At 44.0% G+C, this 24,551-nt stretch overlaps 1 protein-coding gene across 2 annotated transcripts in view; it reads right to left on the reverse strand.

The window, feature by feature from the left end:
• LOC147443551 (non-canonical heme oxygenase HOZ, chloroplastic-like) overlaps positions 1 to 22,125 on the reverse strand; it is a 76,459-nt gene extending 54,334 nt beyond the window's left edge. The window contains exon 1 of one of the 2 annotated variants that reach the window (XM_086526348.1): positions 21,664 to 22,125. In XM_086526348.1, coding sequence (XP_086382474.1) covers positions 21,664 to 21,930 — 267 coding nt within the window. In that variant the 5' untranslated portion in view covers positions 21,931 to 22,125. The remainder of the gene's footprint in view (positions 1 to 21,663) is intronic. The other variant, XM_086526347.1, reaches the window with a different exon arrangement.
• Positions 22,126 to 24,551: the final 2,426 nt, after the last annotated feature.

Genomic DNA, 24,551 nt, shown 5'->3' on the forward strand with positions numbered 1-24,551 from the left:
ATCCCAAGAATCCAAGTTCCTCCTGAACTTAAGAACCCACAAAAACCCACGATTGCAGAATGGTCATCACTCGAAGCGGAATGGATACTTCGCTTGGAGGTGATGAGCATGAGAGGCGAAGAAGAATTTTCCCCACCAGGAGGTTTTTCCGACCCTTCCCCATCTACGACAAAGATTGCACTAACTCCAATGGAGGAGTTAAAGCTGTTGTTTATGGAACTGAATTTACAACGCAAAGCAAGAAATGCAGCAAGAATGGCAGAAATGAAACGCAGATATGCAGAAGACAAAGCAAAAAGAGAAGCAGAAAGAAAGGCCTACGAAGAACAAAGGACAGCCATAGATCGTGAATACAAAGAAGGAATGGCCGCCATAGAGCGTAAGTACGACTTGGAAGCCAAAGCAATACAAGAACAGAGCGACCGACAAAAAAAAAAAGAGTTCTAGCGACTCTATTCTCAAGTTCAGGCACAGATGCAAGAGATTTGAGGAAAGGAGACTCTTTCAATCTATTCTTCTCCCAAGCATGACACACAGGATTTGCATGATTGTGTGAAGCATGATGATGAATTGAATGACAATGATTTGTATGATGATTTGAAAGATAAGCATGATGATTTGGATGATAATGATGAGCATGCTGATTTGCATGATAAAGATGTGATTTCTCACAAGCATGATGATTTGCATGATCAAGATGTGATTTCTCACAAGCATGATGAGTTGCATGAAGATGATGTGATTGTTCATAAGGATGATGTGTTAGTGGATGCTTTTTCTAGCGAAGCAAACCTCGTTGTAGATTCGATCAATCACGAAGAACCGATCTTGGCTTTCGAGTCGAGGTCCAAAGAACCCCCACAGGACGATTCGATCATTCAGGAAGAACCGATCTTGGCTCTTGAGCCTAGGTCCAAAGAACCCTCACAGGAAGTATTATGTGTTCGCATGATTGATACGCACACATTGGTCGAGTGTTTCATTCGTGATCATTTCCTGTATTTTAGTCAGCGTCTTTATGTGATCCCTTTTACTAAGGCATGACATATTGTACGTTGAGCACGTTTCACTCATGGATGAGCACAAATGTATACGGATTTTTCATGAAAAGCTGAAAAGTATGTATGTAAGGAAGTCACATTCCATGTCTCTTCCTTGGCATGACACATTCGTAGAACGAGCACATGAAAGTATGAGCACCAAGCATGGGCATTTCCATTGTGAATTGCCATCATAAGAGAAAGATTCGATCTCATTGTTTGCATATGTTTGATGAATGGTTTGTCAATCCGTCTCTATGTTCATCTACATTGCATACACAGTCTTTGAGGAAGACAAGATTTTTTCCACTCACTTTACATGGCATAGGTATGTTCATGGTTTTGTGTTGGAAATGGTTTCAGGAATTTTCAGCCATGGAGATTCTTGAAGAAGAAAGAAGCATGATACTCGACGAAGTTGAAGCATCGAAGGAGCCACAGAGGACTTTGTGTCGCTTTCGGCGTGGCCCAAAGAAACAAGCGTTGCAGACCTTTATGAAGTTCAAGTACCGCACGACCCACACATCAGAGTGGGCCGGCGAAGAGTCCCTTCCAAGATACCGAATGCTATTGGCGCTCTCCCTCGACGCCATTCGGTTCGGTACCAGTACCTCACTTTGAAAAGGAGAGGATGTCACGTGACACATCCAACCCTATGTGTCCGTGGACAAGCTACAGTACGACAAGGGTTCAGTCAGTCCAGTCAGTCTAGATTTAGAAGTGATCTAGCACTGTTGTGAGTCTATTCGTAGACCGTGCATGCCTAGTCACTTAGCATAGATGCATATCCTCTGGTTGCACACACTATGATCATCAATATTCCCATCAGAATCCATCAGATTTTTTCAAGGGAATTTTCCAGTGCATTTAGCATATTTTACCTATTTTGGTATTTTTCACTTATTAATTTAAGTGACTTTCCAACAAAAGTAGGTAGGGCAATTTGGGTAAGTTAATATATAAACAAACCCAAGTTAGCACTCAATGGCAGAAGAGGCAACGGGAGCCAAGCTCAGCAAGCAACTTCTCACAAGAACCTTGGTGGACTTTCCCCTCCAAGCAGCAGATTCCCTCACCTAGCGTTTTTGCACAGCATCCCCAGCCTGGCATTTTTGCATCAGATCTGCATCACCAACAGTACCCAGCACCTAGCGTTTTTGCAAGGACCCGTTTTTTATCATCAGATCCCCTGGCGCTTTTGGTTTTCAGCAGCAGATAAAGACCGGCAATTTTCACCTAAAGTGTAGCAGATTCAGCCCGGTAAAGACCTCAGCTTTCAGCCTAAAGAAACCTCAATTTTCAGCCCTAAACCTGCAGAATTTCAGCGACAAAGACCCACAGAAACAGCCCCCCAAATCAGCGTTTTTGGATTGTAGCAGATTTTCAGCCCATAGCGTTTTTGGACAACAGATAAAAGATTGCAGATTTCAGCCTTAGGTGGACTTCGTCATCACCGTTGTCATCGTCGACATAGCCTAAACTTGCATCAGTCTCATGCATACCATTTGTACCAGATTGTGCAATCATAAGTAGACCACTCTCGCCGACGAGAGTGGGGCCTTCGGAGGAGGGTTTTACAACGTCTCTGGTGTCGTATCTCTCTTCTCTCTCTATCTCTCAGTCTCATACACTTGCACGCACAGTGTCCATTCACTTTGTTTGTGATCATAGCACTCTCTAATTAAGAACGAAAGGCTCTCCCTTCCATAAGAACAAAAGGAACCTTGAGCACAAATCGGAGCACTCATCTTGAGCAAAGCACAAACAATCATTCCACTGCACCTAACACCCTGACAATGCAACCAAAGTTTGCCAATGATAGGTGTAATGGCTACGTCCCTGCCGGGTGCCGCTAGAACTGCCTCCGCAAGTGGTCCCATCCGATCGGCAGTGATCTCGAGCCACGCCGCCAATTCCGGTGAAATGAAGTTGGCCTTGGCTCCTCCATCAAAGAAATCAGGGCCTCTTGATCTTTCACTTTGCCCCAAGCTCGGCAAAGTTCTATACTCTCATCCATGGTGTCGGGATCGGTACCCACACAATCTGGAACCAGTCCTATTTTCATCTTGCCTTTTCATCCACGTTCCTCAGCTGCTCTCGAACTCTCAGGCCTATCATCGTCCTTATCATTCTGTTCTTTCTGTGCCTTTTTAGGGCACTTCGCAGAGATATGTCCATGTTCCCCACATCCAAAGCACTTCCCCTCCTTGATGAATCGAGCTCGCTCCAGAGGAGTAAGCTTGGGTCGTGCATCCTTTTTCTCTGGGTTGCTCTTTTTCTTTCTACTTTCATTCCCAAAAGTCTGTTCGGCTCGTTGTGTCATGGCTTCATCTGTGGGGTAGGTCAGACTGCCAGAGTGAATAGCAAAACCCCGCTTCGCATGACTCATCAACTCCTGAATAGAAGCTGACTTCTGTTCCAAGCAGTGATCTCGGATCTCTGTAGGTAGACCCAAGGTAAACCGCTCAATCTGTTCTCTGAACGAGATCTTGAATGAAGAGGCGGGTAGAAAAGAGCTCCAAAATCTTTCACAATAAGCATTGAATGTATCTTTCTTGGTCATCCGAAGATGGTTCCAAGCAGCTCGTATATCTCGTCCATACTCTTGCATCAACCAAGAAGAAATAAAAAGCTTCTTAAATTTCAACCATTTAACTAGCGCAGTCTTATTTAACAGAACCGTGGACCAAGTGCGAGTATTCCCCTAAAGTAAGAGGCAGCTCTCCGAATCTTGGAGTGCTCTGAGTAGCGTCCTCCCGCGAAAGCGATGTCAAACTGCTGTATAAAAGACAAAGCCTTCGAAGCATTTGAGTATCCTAAAAAAGTATCAAATTTGATCGAGTGGCCACCTTCCTTAAACTCTCAGACTTTCTTGCTTTTATCTTCCAGAAAGTCATACCGGTTGGCTTTATAAAAATTCTTCTTGTTCGCATAAAAGTTTCCGTCATCGGAATTTGAGCTGTTTGTAAACGAGTCCTCAGTAGAACTGTCAGTCTCTGGGCCAGATTTAGCCTTCTTTGCCTTTTTCTTGCCCTTTCCGAAGCGTTGTTTCTGCTCTTTTTACCTTTTCTGTCTTCTTCGCTCAAATCTGAAGAGCTAAAGAACTGTCAGAAGAAGAAGAAGAAGAACCTGGGTACTCCTTCAAAGTGAACACGCTTCTTCTGTTTCTTTGCTTTGTCAAATGTCGACTGACGACCCAAATAACCCAAAAAGTCAGTGCCTTTCTTCTGCTTTTTGCCGTGCTTTTTGGCTTTCCTTTGCGCGTCAAAAAGCTGAGCAGTCCGTGCATCAACCACCTCTTCTAATTCCTTCTCTGAATATTTCTTGTGAGCAAAAGGTTTCTTAATAGCGGGTTTCGGGGGTGGTGTAGTGGCTTTCTGCCACTGCTCATGCACTTCCTGAAAAGAAGTCTCGCTCATATACTTTGCAAATTTTGGGTCCCTCGCAAAATTGAGCATCATCTTCGTTGCATCGCCGATCAATTGACGACGCTCCATCTCTCGTCGCTCCGCCTGAGTAGGCCGAGGCGGTCCATACTCTCTGCCGGAATCTTAATTGTGATCCCTGCCCGCATCTCCAGATGCAGAGGGAGTCGACTGATCCTTGCGTGAAGCCATAGGTGTCGCGGAAAAAAGATTGGGGATCGGATTTCCCGTAGAAGAGAAATCGGCCGTGCTCTGATACCACTGTAACAGACTTGGACACTCCAAGTCAAGAATCAATCGCGACAGCACCAAATAACCACTTCAAAACAATTCACAGATCATAATAGATTTGCACTGGCCCGGCGGAGTTCCGTGCCTAGAGATATTGGCCCCAGAGACTGGCGCCCCTTTCGGTATTTCTTTATGTATTAAATCAATGTCAAAGTACAAAGAGCGGTTAGGGTTTCACTCTCCGACTCTGCGTCCAGATGCTCTGCAGAGTGAGCCCCTCACTGCGTATTTAAAGATTACAAGGGATGCCCAAAAGCAGAGGCCCAAAAGCTTTCAAAACCAAAAGCCAAAATTTATCTCTCAAACCCTCTATAGGGTTTATAAAATAAAGCAATGGACTCTCTCTCTCCAATTTGCGTCACCCATGGGGCTGCTTTTCAGTCCGTAAAATCCGGAAATCCGTACACTACTGCCACGTGGCATTTGCCGCTTGCTTTTAGGGTTTCCAACCACTTTAGGGTTTCAGCCAGCATTTAGGGTTAGGGTTTCCAGAAATTAGGGTTTCTGCAAATTAGGGTTTCTGGTAGAAATTAGGGTTTGCAGGAATTTTAGGGTTTTTGGCAGAAATTAGGGTTTCTGCTGTCGGTAGCCACATCATCACTTTGTGACAATGACAACGTGGCACAAAGCAAGAATGGCAACCATGGAGCGTGAGCGCGAGCAATTACGCTTGGAGGCCAAAGAATTTGAGCGCAAGTACGCAGAAAGAAAAACAGAATTGGATCGCAAGAACGTTGTTCATTCTTCCTCTCTCATTTCTAATGTGCAGGCGAAGATTGAAGAGATTCGGGAAAAGGAGACTCTCTTAGTCTCTTCTTCTCCCAAGCATGACACACAGGATTTGCATGAGGATAAGCATGATGACTTGAATGATAATGATAAGCATGATGATTTGAATGAAAATGACAAGCATGATGATTTGCATGATGATCAAGATGAGGTTTCTCACAAGCATGATGATTTGCATGAAGATGACGTGATTGTTCTCAAGGATGATGGTTTAGTTTATACTTTATCTAGTGCAGCCACCGTCATTGCAGGTTTGATTGATCACGAAGAACCAATCTTGGCTCTCGAGCCTAGGTCAAAGAACCCCCTTAGGAGGAACCGATCTTGGCTCTCGAGCCTAGGTCCAAAGAACCCTCACAGGAAGTACTATTTGTTCGAATGATTAGTCAGCACGCATTGTTCCAGTGTTTCATTCGTGATGCTTTCCTGTATTTTAATCATCGTCCATATGTGATCCCTTTTCCTAGGCATGACATATTGTACGTTGAGCACGTTTCACTCATGAATGAGCACGGATGTATGCGGATTATTCATGAAAAGCTGAAAAGTATGCATTCAAGGAAGTCACGTTCCATGTCTCTTCCTTGGCACGACACAGTCGTAGAAAGAGCACAAGAAAGTATGAGCACCAAGCATGGGCATTTCCATTGTAAATTGCCACACTTTGTTCATCTACATTGCATGCACAATCTTTTCGGAAGCCGAGATTTTTCCAGTCACTTTACATGGAATAGGTATGTTCATGTTTTTGTGTTGGAAGTGGTTTCAGGAATTTTCAGCCATGGAGATTCTTGAAGAAGGAAGAAGCATGACTCTAGACAAAGTTGAAGCATTGAAGGAGCTACAGAAGCCTTTGTGTCGCTTTCAGCGCGGCCCAAAGAAGCAAGCATTGCAGACCTTTATGAAGTTCAAGTATTGCATGACCCACGCATCAGAGTGGGTCGGCGAAGATTCCTTTCCAAGATTCCAGACCCTGTTGGCGATCTCCCTCGACGCCATACAGTTCGGTACCAGTACCTCACTTTGAAAAGGAGGGGATGTCATGTGACACATCCAACCCTATGTGTACGTGGACAAGCTACTTCATGACAAGGGATCAGTACTGTCAAGTCAGTCTAGAATAGGAAGTGATTTGGCACTTTTGTGAGTCTGTTCGCAGACCGTGCATGTCCAGACACTTAGATTAGATGCATATCCTCTGGTTGCAAACCGCATGACCATCAAATTCCAGTCCGATTTCATCAGTAGCATTTTTACAGTGCATAGACCTATTTTCCCTATTTTTGACATTTTTCACTTATTATTTTTAAGTGACTTTTGTTGAAAAGTAGGTAGGGCAAATTTAGTAAGTTTGCATATAAGAAAACCTAGCACTAGCACTTTCTGGTAGCAGAGGCAGCAGAAACAGTTTGTTCAACAGGCAACTTCTCCGCAAGACTCCCCCTCGCAACAACTTTGGCGTTTTCTCTCACGAGAAGGCCTAGCGTTTTTGCATCAGATCAGCCAGCGTTTTTGCACTTGCAAATTCCCGGCGACAGTAGACAGCAGATCAGCCCTAGCGTTAGCAGATTCCCCAAAAGACAGCAGATTCCCAGTGTTAGCAAATTTCCACTGCAGGAACCAAATCAACCCTGGCGTTTTTTATTTGCAAATCAGCCTCGGTTTTGCAATTCCATCGCGACAGATTCAGCCCTAGAACCAGTGTTTTCAGTTTTCAGCAGTAAGTTACCGCAAAAGAAGTCCCGAACCTCGCAAATCTCACCTTCCCACAACAAATCCTCGCCGCAAGGTCAGATCCCACGTAGTTTGCAGATTCAGCCCGGGAAATGCAGATTTCAGCATTTGCGTTTTCAGCACGTCGTCGTCGCATCGTCATCATCGACATCGACACCGACATAGAGTCAGAATTCAGCGAATAAAGATTTGCAGATTTCAGCCCTTAGAGTTTCCAAATTTCAGCCCGTCTCGTCGTCGTCCTCGTCGTCGGCAAGTCCAAGCATTGTAGAGATATGTGCAATCATAAGTAGACCGCTCTCGCCATAGAGAGTGGAGCCTTCGGAGGAGGGTTTTACAACGTCTCTGGTGTCGTATTCTCTTCTCTATCTCTCAGTCTCATGCACGTCCATTCACAGTGTCCATTCACTTTGTTTGTGTCCATTGCACTCTCTCATTAAGAACGGAAGGCTCTCCCTATCATAAGTGAAAGGAACCTTGAGCATAGTTCGGAGCACTCATCTTGAGCAAAGTTCAACATTCAATCCGTTGCACCTTACAATGAAGGTGCTGAGACTGAGAGATAGAGAGAGAAGAGAATACGACACCTGAATGTTGTCAAACCCTCCTCCGAAGGCCCCACTCTCTTTTTTTGCATTGATAATATATAGAGAAGGTCACACGATGCTTGCATGACATTGGTGGGGTACTATAGGTCAAATGAAGGTGTATCTACATATTCAAGAGTTGGAACACAAAGATTCAAAGAAAACATAAGGGGGGGGGGAGAGAAAGCAAGTGAACAGATGCAACACTATACATTGTGATGTCTCTCTCTCTCTCTCTCTCTCTCTCTCTCTCTCTCTCTCTCTATATATATATATATATATATATATATATATATATATATATATATTATATATATATATATATATATATATATATATATATATATATATATATATATATATATATATATATATATACACACACACACACACACACACACACAGATCGTACACATACAAACGATGAAAGTGTTTCACTTCCAATTCCCACCAACTCTGAAGCTTTCAAGCTTTGTGTTCGAGAGGCACCGCATACCTAGCTAGGTACGATGGAGGGCAGGGGACCAACTCCCCTAAGCCCAATTGTACCTAGCTAGGTATGCAGTGCCTCCCTCACAAAAGCTCATGATGTTGAGGTAAATGCTAAGGGCTGAAATCTGCAAATCTTTATTTGTTGAATTCTGACTCTATGTCGGTGACGATGTCGATGGTGACGATGCGGCGACGACGCGCTGAAAACGCAGATGCTGAAATCTGAGTTTTCCGGGCTGAATCTGTAAACCTTGCGGAATCTGACCGTGCGGCGAGGAACTGTTGCGGGAAGGTGAGATCTACGAGGTTTGAGGTTCTACTGTGGAAACTGACTGCTGAAAACTAAAAACGCTGAGTCTAGGGCTGATTCCGTCGCGAAGATCTGCAAAAACGCTGAGGGGTCAAGCTGATGCAAAAATGCTAGGGCTGATTTGTCTTGATCTGCAAAATCGCTGCTGATCTGCTGGTGCAAACCACTAACACTAGGCTGATCTGTCTTCTGTTGTCGCCAGGCTGCTGCAGATGCAAAAACGCTGGCTGATCTGGGTGCAAAACGCTAGACCTTCTAGCAAATGAAAAAACGCTAGGCTTGCTGGAGTCCTGCTGAGAAGGTGCCTGTTGAACTGAGTTCCTGCTGCCTCTTCTGCCAGAAAGTGCTAGCACTAGGTTTACTTATATACAAACTTAGCAAAATTGCCCTACCTCCTTTCCAACAAAAGTCGCTTAAAAATAATAAGTGAAAAATGTCAAAAATAGGGAAAATAGGTCTATGCACTGTAAAAATGCTACTGATGGGATCTGACTCGAATCTGATGGTCATGTTGTTTGCAACCAGAGGATATGCATCTAATCTAAGTGTCTGGACATACACGGTCTACGAACAGACTCACAAAAGTGCCAGATCACTTCCTATTCTAGATTGACTAGACTGAATTGAACCCTGGTCATGCTGTAGCTTGTCCACGGACACATAGGGTTGGATATGTCACGTGACACCGGAAAACGCAGATTTCAATATCTGCGTTTTCAACGTGTCGTCGTCATCGCCGTCGTCACAGACATAGAGTCAAAATTCAGCAGATACAAGATTTGCAGATTGCAGCCATTAGCGTTTTCAAATTTCAGTCCGTCTCGTCGTCGTCGACATCGTCGGCAAGTCCAAGCATTGTAGAGATTTGTGCAATCAATAGTAGACCGCTCTCGCCATAGAGAGTGGGGCCTTCGAAGGAGGGTTTGACAACATTCTGGTGTCGTATTCTTCTCTCTATCTCTCAGTCTCAGCACCTTCATTCACAGTGTTCACCACTTTGTTTGTGTCCATTGCACTCTCTCACTAAAGGAACAGAAGACTCTCCCTTCCGTAAGTAAAAGGAACCCTTGAGCACACTTCGGAGCACTCATCTTGAGCAAAGTTCAACATTCACATCCACTGCACCTTACAGCTCACACAAGCCACGAATCTCCGCATATTGAATAGGGTCAGGCACAAGCTTCTCAAGTGTCTCTATCATCCGATCCATGGCTTCATAGACTTTGTCAATGCATGGCTACAAGCTATCCACAACTCAAAGTAGGTGTAGAATGGGCTCGACCATGGCGTCAAGAGTCTTCACCTCCTCCCACCAAGTGGCGTCGTCAACCCATTCTCCGCATTTCAACCCTGTTGTTGATGTAGACTCCAGCATGGTATGGAACTCATCACTGAGAAAGAGGTCCCTCAAGGCTCCGCCACATGTAGACAAGCGGCCTAGGATAAGCCAATTGAATTCAAATCTTGTCTCTGAATATTTGAGCAAGGACAAGTGGCTTCTCTTTGAGAACTCGTGGCGCACTTTTTGATGGTTGAGCACAAAGGTCACAATTTGATTGGCGTCACTAATGGTGGGTGAAATCCATGACAAGCTCCCTATGTCCTTGAGGAGGTTGTTGAGGCAATGGGCCATGCAAAATGTGACATGGATAGTGGGATACATGCCCTCAATGATAGCCGTGGCTGCCTTGTTTGACGCCTATCCATCTGGAACCATACAAAGGTCATTCTCTGGGCCGATGATCTCTATGGTGCTTGTACAATTTCCAGCAAGCATCTCACGGCCTTGCCACTGTCGGATGCATCATGTGACTTCACAAAGTACATCTCCCCTCGAGAGTAGGCCACCACTCCATGGATGGACCGCTTGCGGGTGTCGCTCCATCCATCTACGAGGAGAGACGCCATTGGTCTCCCACAAATCCTTTGTTGCTTGGGCCACTTGCTCCACGGCAAGCTTCTCTTTGTCAAGGAAGGTGGTGTGAAGCCTCTCCGATGAAGGTGGCACATAAGAGGAGCCATATTTCCCTATTTTCGTAATCATGGTTCAAAAGTATGGAGACCTATCAAGACAAAAAAGAGCATGTTGTGTTAGTATGGAGACCCCATAATGAAATATAAAATGAGAGATTGCAATGTGCATAAGTCACAATGCACACTCACCGCGAAGCATGGGAGGCAATGTGGTCATGGAAGAAGAATCGGGCAACCAACCTATCCACCTCTTCCCTCAATTTGGGATTCCAATTTTCGTTGAGGGTGCTTTGGCAATGCGCAATGGAAGCCCCCGATGTGGATGCATTTGACTTGAACGCTTGAGAGGTGGAGCCAAAGTTGGCTTGCCTTTGCTCTCGCGGTGTCGTCGTGGCGAAGGGATCAACGGCAACAAAACGGCCTATCTTGGCCACTTCGGCGACCTCATACACCGCGAGCTTCTCAAGAAGCTCCAACCTCTTCTCGAGTGTAATGTCTGGGCAAAACTTCACCTCATGGCCGGGTTCATGAAAAAGATGGGCTCGCACTTTGTTTGCACCACCCATTCTCTTGTACCGGCATAGCTTGCATGTCCATGGTCTTGCACCGCCACCTTGACCACGTCCGGTAGAGTCGACTTCATCCCACCATGACCATGTTTGCACGGCAGGCCTCCTTCGAGAAGAGCCGGCTTGAGAAGAGGAGTTAGCTTGAGATGACATGATGGTGGAGAGTGTAGGTGGAGAGAGAGTAGGGGAGAGCTTGAAAGCTGAGAGGGTAGAGGAGGAAGAGAGTAGGTGGAGAGCCTTGAGGATAGAGGTGATTGTAGAGAGGAGACTCGAGGGTAGAGTCCAAGGGGAGGGTAGACCATACAGGCGAAGCTAGAGAGGAGAGGCTAGACCGTAGCGCCATAGAGCAATTGGCTTGTGTCACGTGACACATCCAACCCTATGTGTCCGTGGACAAGCTATAGCATGATCAGGGTTAAGTTCAGTCAAGTCAGTCTAGAATAGGAAGTGATCTGGCACTTTTGTGAGTCTGTTCGCAGACTGTGCATGTCCAGTCACTTAGTGTAGATGCATATCCTCCGGTTGCACACAGCATGATCATAAGCATTCCCATCAGAATCCTTCAGGAGAATTTTCCAGTGCATTTAGCCTATTTTACCTATTTTTGACATTTTTCACTTATTATTTTTAAGTGACTTTTGTTGGAAAGTAGGTAGGGCAAATTGAGTAAGATAAGCAAACCTAGACTAGCACTAAATGGCAGAAGAGGCAACAGGAACCAAGCTCAGCAGGCACCTTCTCAGCAAGACCGGCAAGATCCCATAGCGTTTTCAGCCAATCAAGACCAGGCTAGCGTTTTCTGCAAGCAGACAGGCCTTGGCGTTTTTACAGCAGATCATCTAGCATTTGCATCATCGCCAGCAAGTCTCGGTCCTTGGCGTTTTTGCATCAGGAGATCATCGCCCATACCACCCCAGACCTAGCGTTTCTAGATTGCAGCCCTGGCGTTTTTCATAAGGCTTAGCGTTTCTAGATTTGCAGCAGTTAGACATGGCGATTTTCAGCAATAAGGAACCTGCAGATTCAGCCCTAAAAGAGTAGCAGATTCACCCCAAAGATCAGCAGTTTTCAGCCCTACAGTAGATGCAGTTTTTCAATCCTAAAGACCAGCAAAATCAGCGTTTTCCTTAGCGTTTTCGGCAACAGCAGATTTCAGCCCATAGCGTTTTTGGATAGCAGATAAAAGATTGCAGATTTCAGCCCTTAGGTCGGTGTCGTCATCCCCGTCGTCATCGTCGACATAGCCTAGACTTGCATCAGTCACATGCATTCAGTTTGTACCAGTTTGTGCAATCAATAGTAGACCACTCTCGCCGACGAGAGTGGGGCCTTCGGAGGAGGGTTTTACAACATCTCTGGTGTCGTATTTCTCTCCTCTCTCTATCTCTCAGTCTCATACACTTGCACGCACAATGTCCATTCACTTTGTTTGTGATCATAGCACTCTCTCATTAAGAACGGAAGGCTCTCCCTTCCATAAGAACAAAAGGAACCTTGAGCACAGTTCGGAGCACTCATCTTGAGCAAAGCGCAAACATTCATTCAGCTGCACCTTACACCTTGAGAGTTGAGAACTTAGGTGGAGAGTTTGAGACATAGTGACCCAACGGGTGGCTTTTATAGCCATTGGGTTGATTCAAAGTTCCACAAAATGGTTGTTGGAGTGGAATTGGTCGTTAAAAACGATCAGTTTTTCAAATTTTAAAAAAATTTGACCGTTTATTGCCATCCGTCCCTTGCTGTCCCCGGGATGTTTTGGCTACATTCCCACTTGGCATGCTGTTTTCCGTCTGTCCCCACCTGCCCACCCGTCCCGAAACCGGGTGTCCCCCATGTCTAGGCCCCGTCCCCTATTACTATGGACCCGGAGCCAAAGAAAAGGGCATCGGAGGAGACACACTTGGTGCGGCTTGGAAGACGAAGAGACGGAGTTTGGAGTTGAAGAGAGGGATAGCACAAGGTGCAGAGCAGCTTGGGAATTGCAGACGAGTGGAACGGCTTGGAGTTTATCTATCGGCTTGGTTCATGCGGCCACCCTTGAAGTGCAAGAAGGTTTCCCCGAATTCCAAAGCTTGCAACTTCATCATGGCCCCCCCTTGCTCGAGCGTCAATGACATCAACCAAAACCAGTAAGTGGCTATGGATAGCACGTCCACCATCCGGTTCAAGGTAGTTAGGTACGTAGTGTTCCGTACAAATTCGGTTCGTAAGGTACGTAGTACAGAACGGATTGAGTTTTTAGGTACGTAAAAATTCATACTTTTTTTCACAAAGCCTAAAACTGAGAGTACTTCATACATTTATATATGCATTCACCAAGACTTTTAATAAAGACTAGCAAATCAACAATAGACCATTGCAAATGCCAAAAACTAGAGTCCACGACTCTAACCGAACAATGAAAACACAAAGCTGAGCTTAGCTAACCAAATAGTGTCAGATGTTTGTTGTCATGGTCACATAAAATTAAGAGAATCAATATAAATACATAATGAATCATCATAATCCAAGATGAAGTCTGAAGTCCTGACTCTAATAAGTAGTAAGTACTACAAACCGCACACTGCACTCAAAGCTCGCACCTGCAAGAGAGAAGCACACACTGCACTGTACCTATTCTCTGTTAAAACCAATCGCTCTCAGCTGCAGCAAGGCGTTTTTCAAAAAGAGAGGCCTAATCGGCTGAAATAGAGCAACCCCACCAAAAAAAAAAAACGTATACGAAATGTATCTGTACGTACTGAACCGTACTGTACGGATGTACGGTATGGATAGAATCCGTACGTACATACGGATGCAACCTTGATCCAATTAGCAGCCTATGCATTGAGAAAGTCTCAAGGAAACAGGCAAATTGTTTGCTCGAGATTGTGAGGCCAAAAGCAAACGAGTTCGCTAGTGGACACAAGCATAGGCAAGCTTGACAAGGATGGCAGTACCAGTACTCAGTACTTAGTTAGTTGCCTCGGTACCAATGAGGTCAAACAACTCTTGTTATAAATGTGACACGACGCTTTGTTTCGCTCGGGAGTTTGAAGCCAAAGGTAAAAGCACGAATTCACAGATAGACAAAGACAAAGGCAAGCTAGACAGAGATTACGGTAATAAAGATTTGTTAGAGGAGATCGGCATGGCACACGTGGCGGCGGCCACAGTGACCTCGACGTCAAATTTCTAGTCAAATGACAGTTGTCACCACTAGCTTCATCCAGAGAGAGGCTTGTGAGTGGCAAAGAGGGGCAAGCAATACTCCCTATAATTAATTTGGACCCTTGTGTTGGAGTTCAAGTTATCGGTGTTTGGACCCGTAGGTCGGAGTTCAAGGCACATGCATCTGGCAGGGAGCCAATCAGACGTATCTAAAACACTATGGATGAGTGCATCAATCCATTGTTGTTGGTCGGATTATGGACAAGATGTGTTCCACAGTTCATTATCTAGGAGTATTCTATTTCAGACGTAAAGTGTTCACATTTAACGAATGGGGATTCTTGGACATAATGTGGTGTACAGTTCAAAGTTTCTAAAAGGCAACAGATGCTCAAGAGGGCATTTTCAGGTACAAAGTTGAGGGTAGCAAATCCGAGGTGTATCGAACATTACCGGTGTTGCTAGGGTATCCATGGTAGGTTCTTGATCGACTTGGTCTCACTATAGATGTCCACTATGAGCTACAGAGAGGGTGTTAGAGTTTTGGCATCTCAAGTGAACTACCCAATGTGATCCCATTATTTAGTTTGGCTTTTAGGTATTTATTTTACGTATTTGTCAAAGTTTGGGTAGGGCAATTTACTGAGGTTGCTATATAAGCAAACCCTTGCCTCCATTGTATACACATTTAGTTATCCATTGCCAAGGTTGATTGGTTTATGAGTCTCTCTCTCTCTCTCTCTCTCTCTCTCTCTCTCTCTCTCTATATATATATATATATATATATATATATATATATATATATATATATATATATATCTATATATATATATATATATATCTATATATATGTATGTAGATATATACATGTATATATATATACATATATATATATATATATATATATATATATATATATGTATATATATATATATATATATATATATATATATATATATATATATTGTCACAAAGTGATGACGTGGCGGACAGCAGAAACCCTAATTTCTGCCAGAAACCCTAAAATTCCTGCAAACCCTAATTTTTGCCAAAAACCCTAAATTCCGAAAATCGCGGAGGCGGATTATTAAAAAAATATATATTATTTTTTTTTTGGAAAATGATGAGCGACGCGAATCTTGCTTTTGCTTTTTTTTTTTTTTTTTTTAAAGAGAAAAGACTCTCTAAGAGAGAGAGAGAACTGATGCTTTTGATTTTAAAAGCTTTTGGGGCTCTGCTTTTGGGCATCCCTTGTAACCTTTAAATTAGTGGTGAGGACCTCACTTCTCAGAGCATCTGGACGCAGAGTCTGAGAGTGAAACCCTAACCGCTCTCTTGTACTTTGATGATTGATTAATATAAAAAGAAATACCGAAAGGGGCGCCAGTCTTTGGGGCCAATATCTCTAGGCACGGAACTCCGCCGGGCCAGTGCAAATCTATTGTGATCTGTGAATTGTTTTGAAGTGGTTATTTGGTGCTGTCGCGGTTGATTCTTGACTTGGAGTGTCCAAGTCTGTTACAGTGGTATCAGAGCACGGCCGATTTCTCTTCTACAGGAAATCCGATCCCCGAATTTTTTTCCGTGGCACCTATGGCTTCAGGCAATGATCAGTCGACTCCCTCTGCATCTGGAGATGCGGGCTGGGATCACAACGAAGATTCAGACAGAGAGTATGGCCCGCCTCGGCCTACTCAGGCGGAGCGTTGTCAATTGATTGGCGATGCAACAAAGATGATGCTCAATTTTGCCAAGAACCCGAAGATGGCAAAATATATGAACCAGACCTCTTTGGAAGAGGTACAGATGGAGTGGCAGAGAACCACAACACCACTCCCGAAACCCGCTCTCAAGAAACCTTCTGCCTCCAAGAAAATATACGGAGCAGGAACTGGAGAACGTGGTTGATGCACGGATTGCTCAGCTTTTCGACGTGCAAAAGAAAGACAAAAAGCACGGCAAAAAGCAGAAGAAAGGCACTGACTTCCCGTGATATTTGGGTCGTCGGTTGACATTTGACAAGGCAAAGAAACAGAAGAAGCGTGTTCGATTTAAAGGAGTACCCAGTTCTTCTTCTTCTTCTTCTGACAGTTCTTCTAGCTCCTCGGATTAGAGCGAAGAAGACAGAAAAAGCAAAAAGCGAAGCAAGACACAAAGCTTCGGAAAGGGCAAGAAAAAGGCAAAGAAGGCTACATCTCGCCCAGAGACTGACAGTTCTACTGAGGACTCGTCTACAGACAGCTCAGATTCCGATGACGGAAAGTTTTATGCGAACAAGAAGAATTTTTACAAAGCCAACCAGTATGACTTTCTTGAAGATAAAAGCAAGAAAGTCCGAGAGTTTAAGAAAGGTGGCCACTCGATCAAGTTTGATACTTTTCAGGATACTCAGATGCTTCGAAGGCTTTGTCTTTTGTACAGCAGTTTGACATCGCTTTCGCGGGAGGACTCTATTCAGAGCACTCCAAGATTTGGAGAGCTGCCTCTTACTTTAAGGGGAATGCTCGTACTTGGTGGTCCACTCTTCTATTAAGCAAGACTGTGCCAGTTACATGGCTGAAATTCAAGAGGCTTTTTATTTCTTCTTGGTTGACTCAAGAGTTTGAGCGAGATATACGAGCTGCTTGGAACCATCTTCGGATGACCAAGAGCGATACAGTGAATTCTTATTGTGAAAGATTCTGGAGCTCTTTTCTACCCGCCTCTTCATTCAAGAAGATCTCGTTCAGAGAACAGATTGAGCGGTTTACCTTGGGTCTACCTACAGAGATCCGAGATCACTGCTTGGAACAGAAGTCAGCTTCTATTCAGGAGTTGATGAGTCATGCGAAGCGGGGCTTTGCCATTCACTCTGGCAGTCTGACCTACCCCACAGATGAGGCCATGACACAACGAGCCGAACAGACTTCTGGGAATGAAAGTAGAATGAAAAAGAGCAACCCAGAGAAAAAAAAGGATGCACGACCCAAGCTTACTCTTGAGGAGAGAGCTCGCTTCATCAGAGAGGGGAAGTGCTTTGGATGCGGGGAACATGGACATATTTCCGCAAAGTGCCCTGATAAGGCACAGAAAGAACAGAATGATAAAGACGACGACAGGTCTAAGAGTTCGAGAGCAGCTGAGGAATGTGGCAGAAAAGGTAGATAGAAAAGCAGAACTGGTACCACATGGCGTGGGACCTGCACCGAATCTAATGAATGAAAGTACAAACTTTGCCGCTTTCGGGGCAAAGCGAAGGATCAGGAAGCTCTTTTGAAGGAGCCAAGGCCAACTTCTTTTCACTTGGAATTGGCGGCTCGATTTTGAACTACGCCCGACAGACTGACGCCACAGGCGGAGGTAGTTCGACTGGCACCCGGATGGGATGTTGCCATTACACCGAGCATTGGCAAACTTCGTTTGCAATGACAGGGGTGTTCAGGGCACGTGAGTGACGTTCTACTCGGGATCCCTTGGTACCACAAGAACTACGACATGGTTGACTACCGGGCCGAGAAAGCGACTTTGATAAATGAAGGGCTTAGAGATTGTACTTGATGAACTTCAGTTTTCTTACTCATTCTTTTGGGAGAACTGAACGATGGATAAAAGTTGAAAATGTTTTGACCTGAAGAAAAGAACGCCAAGATTTTTTTCTCCACGCTCATGTCGATTGCTTTTGAGAGGGCCTGAAGATCATACCATTGATCTGATATCTGGAAGAACGCCACCAAATCGGCCACCTTATTGTGTGAGTCGAGTACAGAATGAAAAGATTATGAACTCAGTGAAAGACCTCTTGGAAAAGGGTCTTGTCCAGCCTAGTACTTCACCGTATTGCTCTCCAGCGTTGTTGGTTTTGAAGAAAGACGGATCTTGGAGAATGTGCATCGATTATAGCACTCTCAACGAAATCACCATCAAGAACAGATTTCCGATTCCTAGGATCGATGATATACTCGACAGGTTACAGGGATCCTCATGCTTTAGCAGGATTGACTTGAAGAGTGGATATCATCAGATCAGGATAGCACCAGGAGATGTCTACAAGACAGCTTTTCGGACGACTTTTGGGTTATTTGAGTGTTTGGTGATGCCTTTTGGCTTAACCAATGCTCCTGCGATATTTAACCGGATGATGGACAGGATTTTTTCGAGAGTACAGGCTATTTGTTGGCACTTTCTTTGACAACATCATTGTTTTCTCCAAGAATGAGGCAGAACACAGAGATCATCTACTTCAAGTCTTTCAGGCATTACGAGATCACACGTTAGTGATTAATGCAAAGAAAAGTGAATTTTTCCTACCAGAGACACTTTTTGGGACACATTGTGTCAGCAACAGGAGTGCAAATGAACCCGGCCAAGATAGAGACTATCCGTGATTGGCCCGATTTGAGGAATGTCCATGAAGTTAGAAGCTTCTTGGGACTGTGTTCGTACTACAGGCGGTTCATACGAAAGTTTGCAGAGGTTGCTTCCCCTTTGAATACCTTGACACAGAAAGGAGTACCTTTTTCGTGGGGACCCACAAAGGTGACTGCCTTTCGGACATTGAAAGAGAAATTCACTACAGGACCAGATTTGACTTTGCCTGACTTGCAGAAGTCATTTGAAGTATTTTGTGATGCTTGTGGTCGTAGTCTGGGTGCGGTCTTGATGCAAGAAGGCCATGTCATAGCTTACGAGAGCCGTTTGTTCTCTAGGCCGGGGATGACAGCACAGATCTATGGGAAAGAGCTTTTGGCGGTTATCCACGCTCTTACTCAGTGGCGGCATTACCTACTCGGAGCGGATTTTACTGTCTTTACAGACCATCAGAGTTGGCACTACTTCTTGTCATAGAAGCAGCTTTCGGAAAAGCAGATGCGGTGGGTGAACATCTTGTCACAGTTCCACTTCCAGATTGTCCATGTGCAGGGACAGAAGAATGTGGTGGCAGATGCTTTGTCTCGAAAACCGTTGGTTCTGGCTATTTCCGCGATACATCATAGGAGCTTCGAGGATATGGTCGATCAGTGTGCCACAGATACAGATTTTGTAGATATTTTCACACGGATACGGGATGGGAGACAGTAGCTGGATACTCCGGTTATGAGTTTGTTTTGGAAGGCAATTTGGGAGAACATTGGCACGCGGTTGCAGTTCTCGTCATCGTTCCACTTGCAGACTGACGGGCAATCTGAGATTGCCAATTCAGTGATTTTAGATTTATTGAAGTCTTGTATCTCGCATCAGAAGACTCAATGGGAAAAGAACTTACCTTTGGTGGAATTTGCCTACAATAACACTATACACTCTTCGACGGGGAAGACGCCATGAGAGATTGTTGAAACTGCTACGAAGGTTCCATCCTTCCTGAGCACGAAAGATTAGAAATTTGAAGCGGATGAATATTCGCGAGACTTCGATACGACTTTTGCCAAGGTTCGCGAGACTTTGCAGGAGTCTCAAGAACGACAGAAAAAGGCAGCGGATCACCATCGTCGCGACTTGAAACTGAAGGAGGATGATTGGGTGCTCTTACTTTTGAGAAGGCACGCCTAAGAAAGAAAAAGGGAAAGGAGAGGCTTTTTCCAAAGCTTAGTATGTGATACTACGGACCTTTCCAGATTACTGACAAGATAAATGATGTCTCCTTCCGATTGGAACTGCCAGATACTTGGAGGATTCATAATGCATTGCATGTGAGTCTCTTGAAACCTGTTAAGGGTGATGTGCCTGATGATGGGGAGCCTGATGAGCAACCCAAAGTGGAAGAAAACGAGGAGATCCTTGTTCCTGAACAGATTTTGGCACATAATGATACGAAGAAAGGTAAAGTCCGAAGGGGGGTTCTTGGTTAAGTTCAAGAACTTTCCTGCATTTGATGCGAAGTGGATGGAGGAGGAGGACCTAGCAGATACTCCTCGGATTGTGAAACTTTACCTCGATGTTTTGGTTTAGCATAGTCTACTCCAAACGGAACCCAGAACTCAGCTTGGCCGAAGATCTGGTGCAGTGGGATGCACAAGAGGGAGTTACTCCGCTCCTTTGTCAACAGATGCCTCGATTTTGATACTAAAGTCACTGATGTCTCTTTGAGCTTCAGGGATACTGAGAGCTGACAGTATTCTGTTGGATGACTTTATGAAATGGAATTCCTGATTATGATACTGATTTGTTCTTGACTTCTTGTGAGTGCAGGAACTGATAGCCGAAATGACTGCAGCATTTTGGTCTGATTGATCTCGAATAGACATGGTTGCAATAGGGGTTAGTCAATCGGACATCGATGAGGTCCCGATTGGACCTAGATGTGATTGCTAGCTACATTGCCGATAAATCATGGTCTAAGATCCGAATGAATGTTGAATGTCATGTGATGTCCTGTGATGTCTGGTGATGTCCTGTGATGTCGTGTGATACATATATATATATATATGTATATGTATATATATATATATATATATATATATACATATATATACATATATATATATATATATATATATATATATACATATATATATATATATATATATATATATATATATATATATATGTATATATATGTATATATATATATATATATATATATATATGTATATATATGTATATATATGTATATATATATATGTATATATATGTATATATATATATATATATATATATATATATATATACATATATATATATATATATATATATACGCTTCCTCATCGTCGACTTTGACAGAGAGAACCAACCCGCTACAAATATAACAACATAATAAGAATGTACCGGCAACCCTTACCTATGCACTACGTCAAGGCTGGGTCGGGTAAACATCAAAAAAACCCACAAACCCATAATAATAGAAGTGCCTATAAATAAATAGGCCCAGAGTGGGCAAGCAGACAAAACATGGTAGACAGGCCAAAATGGCCGACCAGGACCAAATGTAACCCTCCACTAGACATTAATACATTAGAGTGCATTCGCACAGGGCTTAGTTTACCCATACCGGGCTGAAAAGCTTGGTTTTCGCAAGCGCTGCCAGGGTTGGTAAGTAGAACCCTGCTCGGCAATCTCGACTCTACCAATTTTGGCAAAGTTGAGATGTCATTCTTCGCTCAACCGGCAGTGCTTGGCAAAGCTGGCCATGGCAGGCAGACCAAGGCAAGTTGGCAGGCTCGTTTTTAATTATACAGCAGAATTTTTTTTGTTGATTCTCGACTACTGGGTGGTACCGAGCGCACCTGGCAATGATCACACCCCACTCTGCCTGCGTACGAACACCTCTCTCTCTCTCTCTCTCTCTCTCTCTCTCTCTCTCTCTCTAAGCGAGGGGAAAGCAAATACCATAATTGCTGCACCGTTGTTATCCTCAAATGGAGGCTCTTCGGGCAGGGATACATCTGAGAAGGAAGGGCGAGCTGCCAATATAAAAGCTTTGTCCTCGCTGCTGTGTATACGAAGAGAAAAAATTTGCGAGTGCTGGCTAGCCCATGGGGTACAGACCGAGCAGCTAGTAACTTCATGCGTAGGAACTGCGCAAGAAATGTCTTCTCCTGAACTTCCCCCACGCAAGCTTGCGCATCCAGACCTCGAGTTCAATGGAGCGAACATTCTCTCTCTGTCTCTCTTCCTTCTCTTCTCGCTATTTCAAATTTCTGCCAGACCCTGCTAAGTGGAATTTCTACGTGGCACTTTGAAAGCTAAGCGATCTTGTACATAGCGGTCAAAAGCGTCCTTCAGAACCATAGCCAGACAGACAAGACAATGGCAATGCCTTTTACTCCCGCACACGAGAGAGAGAGAGAGAGAGAGAGAGAGAGAATCTAACTTATATAATGGGGAGGGTTCTTCATAAAGTAGCACCTGGGTGTTAAAGGTAAAACCGGAACATTATTTTTTATAATAGGAATATGGGGATGGAGATGGCAACCACTAGGACTTCAAATATTACATATGTTATGACGTTCTACAAGAAAATTGTGCAAAGAGATCGACAAGCTATAGCACCACCTCAGCACTGGCGACGCCCCATCGACGTCGCCCTCTGCAATGCCCACCAACACCGCCAGCTTACAACCTTCATCAAGTATCTGCAATGCCCACCAGCATCGCTAGCTTACAACCTTCATCAACTCTCTCTCTCTCTCTCTCTCTCTCTCTCTCTCTCACATAGCCGTTTTTTGACTTAGTAGACAGCAGTTCACTCTTTTGACTATAACTTGCTCATCCGAACTCCGATTTAGGTGATCTATAGCCTGAATCGAAGAGCACGAAGCCCTCTACGCATTGATGTAAAGACAGAATTTTTCTATGTAATGGAAGGCTTTGCTGTAAAACAGCATCTCAGAAGTGAAAAAACTGTCAAAACTTTTCGCTTTTGTTGCCGACTTGAAGGCAATGTCAGACAAAACTCGCAAAGGTGGAAAAGCCATACTCGCCATGGAGAATGATGCAAAATCTCCAAGGAATTTAGATGCTAATCCAACCACATCGTCTACAACAACGGAAGCAATGATCATGACTTACTTGATCTCATTACAAGAAACCGTCAACAAGCAAGGTGAAGAGTTACGCGCACTTGCAATGGAGAATGGCACTTTAAGAGTTCTCGTTGTAGAAAATGAGCACCTCAAGAAGGTTCTTGAAATGCAAACAACACGCTTGATGCATCTTGAGAATGAAGTTCAAGAATGTAGACACTCTCTTATTGACATGAATGTATTGAAAGAGCGCTTGAGCAAAGTTGAGAGTGATCATGTATTGAAAGAGGAAACGATAGATACAATACGACATGATGTATGTGAGATGAGAAATACATCCAAATCATGGGCTGATATATATAAGGATAATGTGGTTTCTACATCTCCTATCACGCAAGCCGTTGTCCAAGCAAAGAATGTAGAGAATGTGGACACTCAAGAATTGCAAGAATGACAAAAATGCTCAAAGAACATCGTCATTCGTGGAATCAAGGAGGAAAGCATGGAAACACCTCAATCTCTTGCGGTTGCTATTGAAGAGTTTTTTGCTACACACTTTGGCATGTCAGGAATCATGGCTTATGGTGCACATCGAGTTGGAAAACAAGGAGTCCCTCGCTCGGGAGAAAGACCTATTGTAAATACCATGGCTGATGAGGTAAAGAGAAAGATCATCCTTGACAATGGTTGGATCTACCTCAAAAGAACGGGTTGTAATGTATATGAGGATCACACTCTTATGCAACAAAATGTACGTCGCAAAGCATATGAGGAAAGAAGCAAGAAGGTTAAGGTATCATCTCAAAACGAAAAGCCACTTGAGGATGCAAATCCACCCAACAAATAGGGACACATGATCTATAAGACCAACTCACGCTTGCGAATAAGCTTTTGGAATTGTAACGGGTATCCATGGAATGCGGGAATTGGCATTGATGAGCTTACCAACGACTCCGATGTGATACTTCTTGTCGAAACATGGGAGCATGATGCACAACGAATGCTTGGATTTGACAAATACGATGTGCATTCTTTGATGTGGGCCAAAAATGCAAAGCAACGAAGAGGCCAAGGAGACGTAGCATGTATGACCAAAAAGGGTTTGAAAGATGTTTCCATTGTCAAAGAAGATAAGTATAAACGCTACTTATGGCTGAAAATCAGCCCACCAAATGGTCAAGTCATGTTTATGGCCGGTTGCTACATTCCTCACTATGACTCCAACTTTTATGCTCGCTTGAATATGGATAGAGATCAGTCCTTTGTTGAACTAGAGGAAGACATTGCTCATTACAAGGATCAAGGTGAAGTCATTGTTTTTGGAAACATGAATGCTCACACAAATATGTTACAACACGACAAACAACAAGTCGACATGCCGCATGTCTCAAGAAGAATGGATGACTCATACATGTATAATCGAAGTTCTAATGATGCAAAAGAACTGGATCACTATGGAAAGTCACTTCTACATATGTGCAATAGTACCGGAATGCTCATTGCAAATGGTGTATCTCTATGGCAAGGCACCAATGACTTTACATGTAGAAAGCACAATGGTGATAGCGTGATTGACTATATGTTGTTCTCGAAAGCCACTCTAGAATGCATACAAAGCTTTACACTTGGAGAATGGAATTCAGAATCGGATCATAGGATGTTATGTATTGACCTCAAGTGTGATAAACGGCCCGAGCATGTAGCCTCCAATCATGATGTGAATCATTTGTACCTACGTCTAGACTTCAAACG

Source organism: Adiantum capillus-veneris, chromosome 13 (assembly GCF_014529385.1).
Source record: "Adiantum capillus-veneris isolate H3 chromosome 13, ASM1452938v2, whole genome shotgun sequence".
Taxonomy (NCBI): domain Eukaryota; kingdom Viridiplantae; phylum Streptophyta; class Polypodiopsida; order Polypodiales; family Pteridaceae; genus Adiantum; species Adiantum capillus-veneris.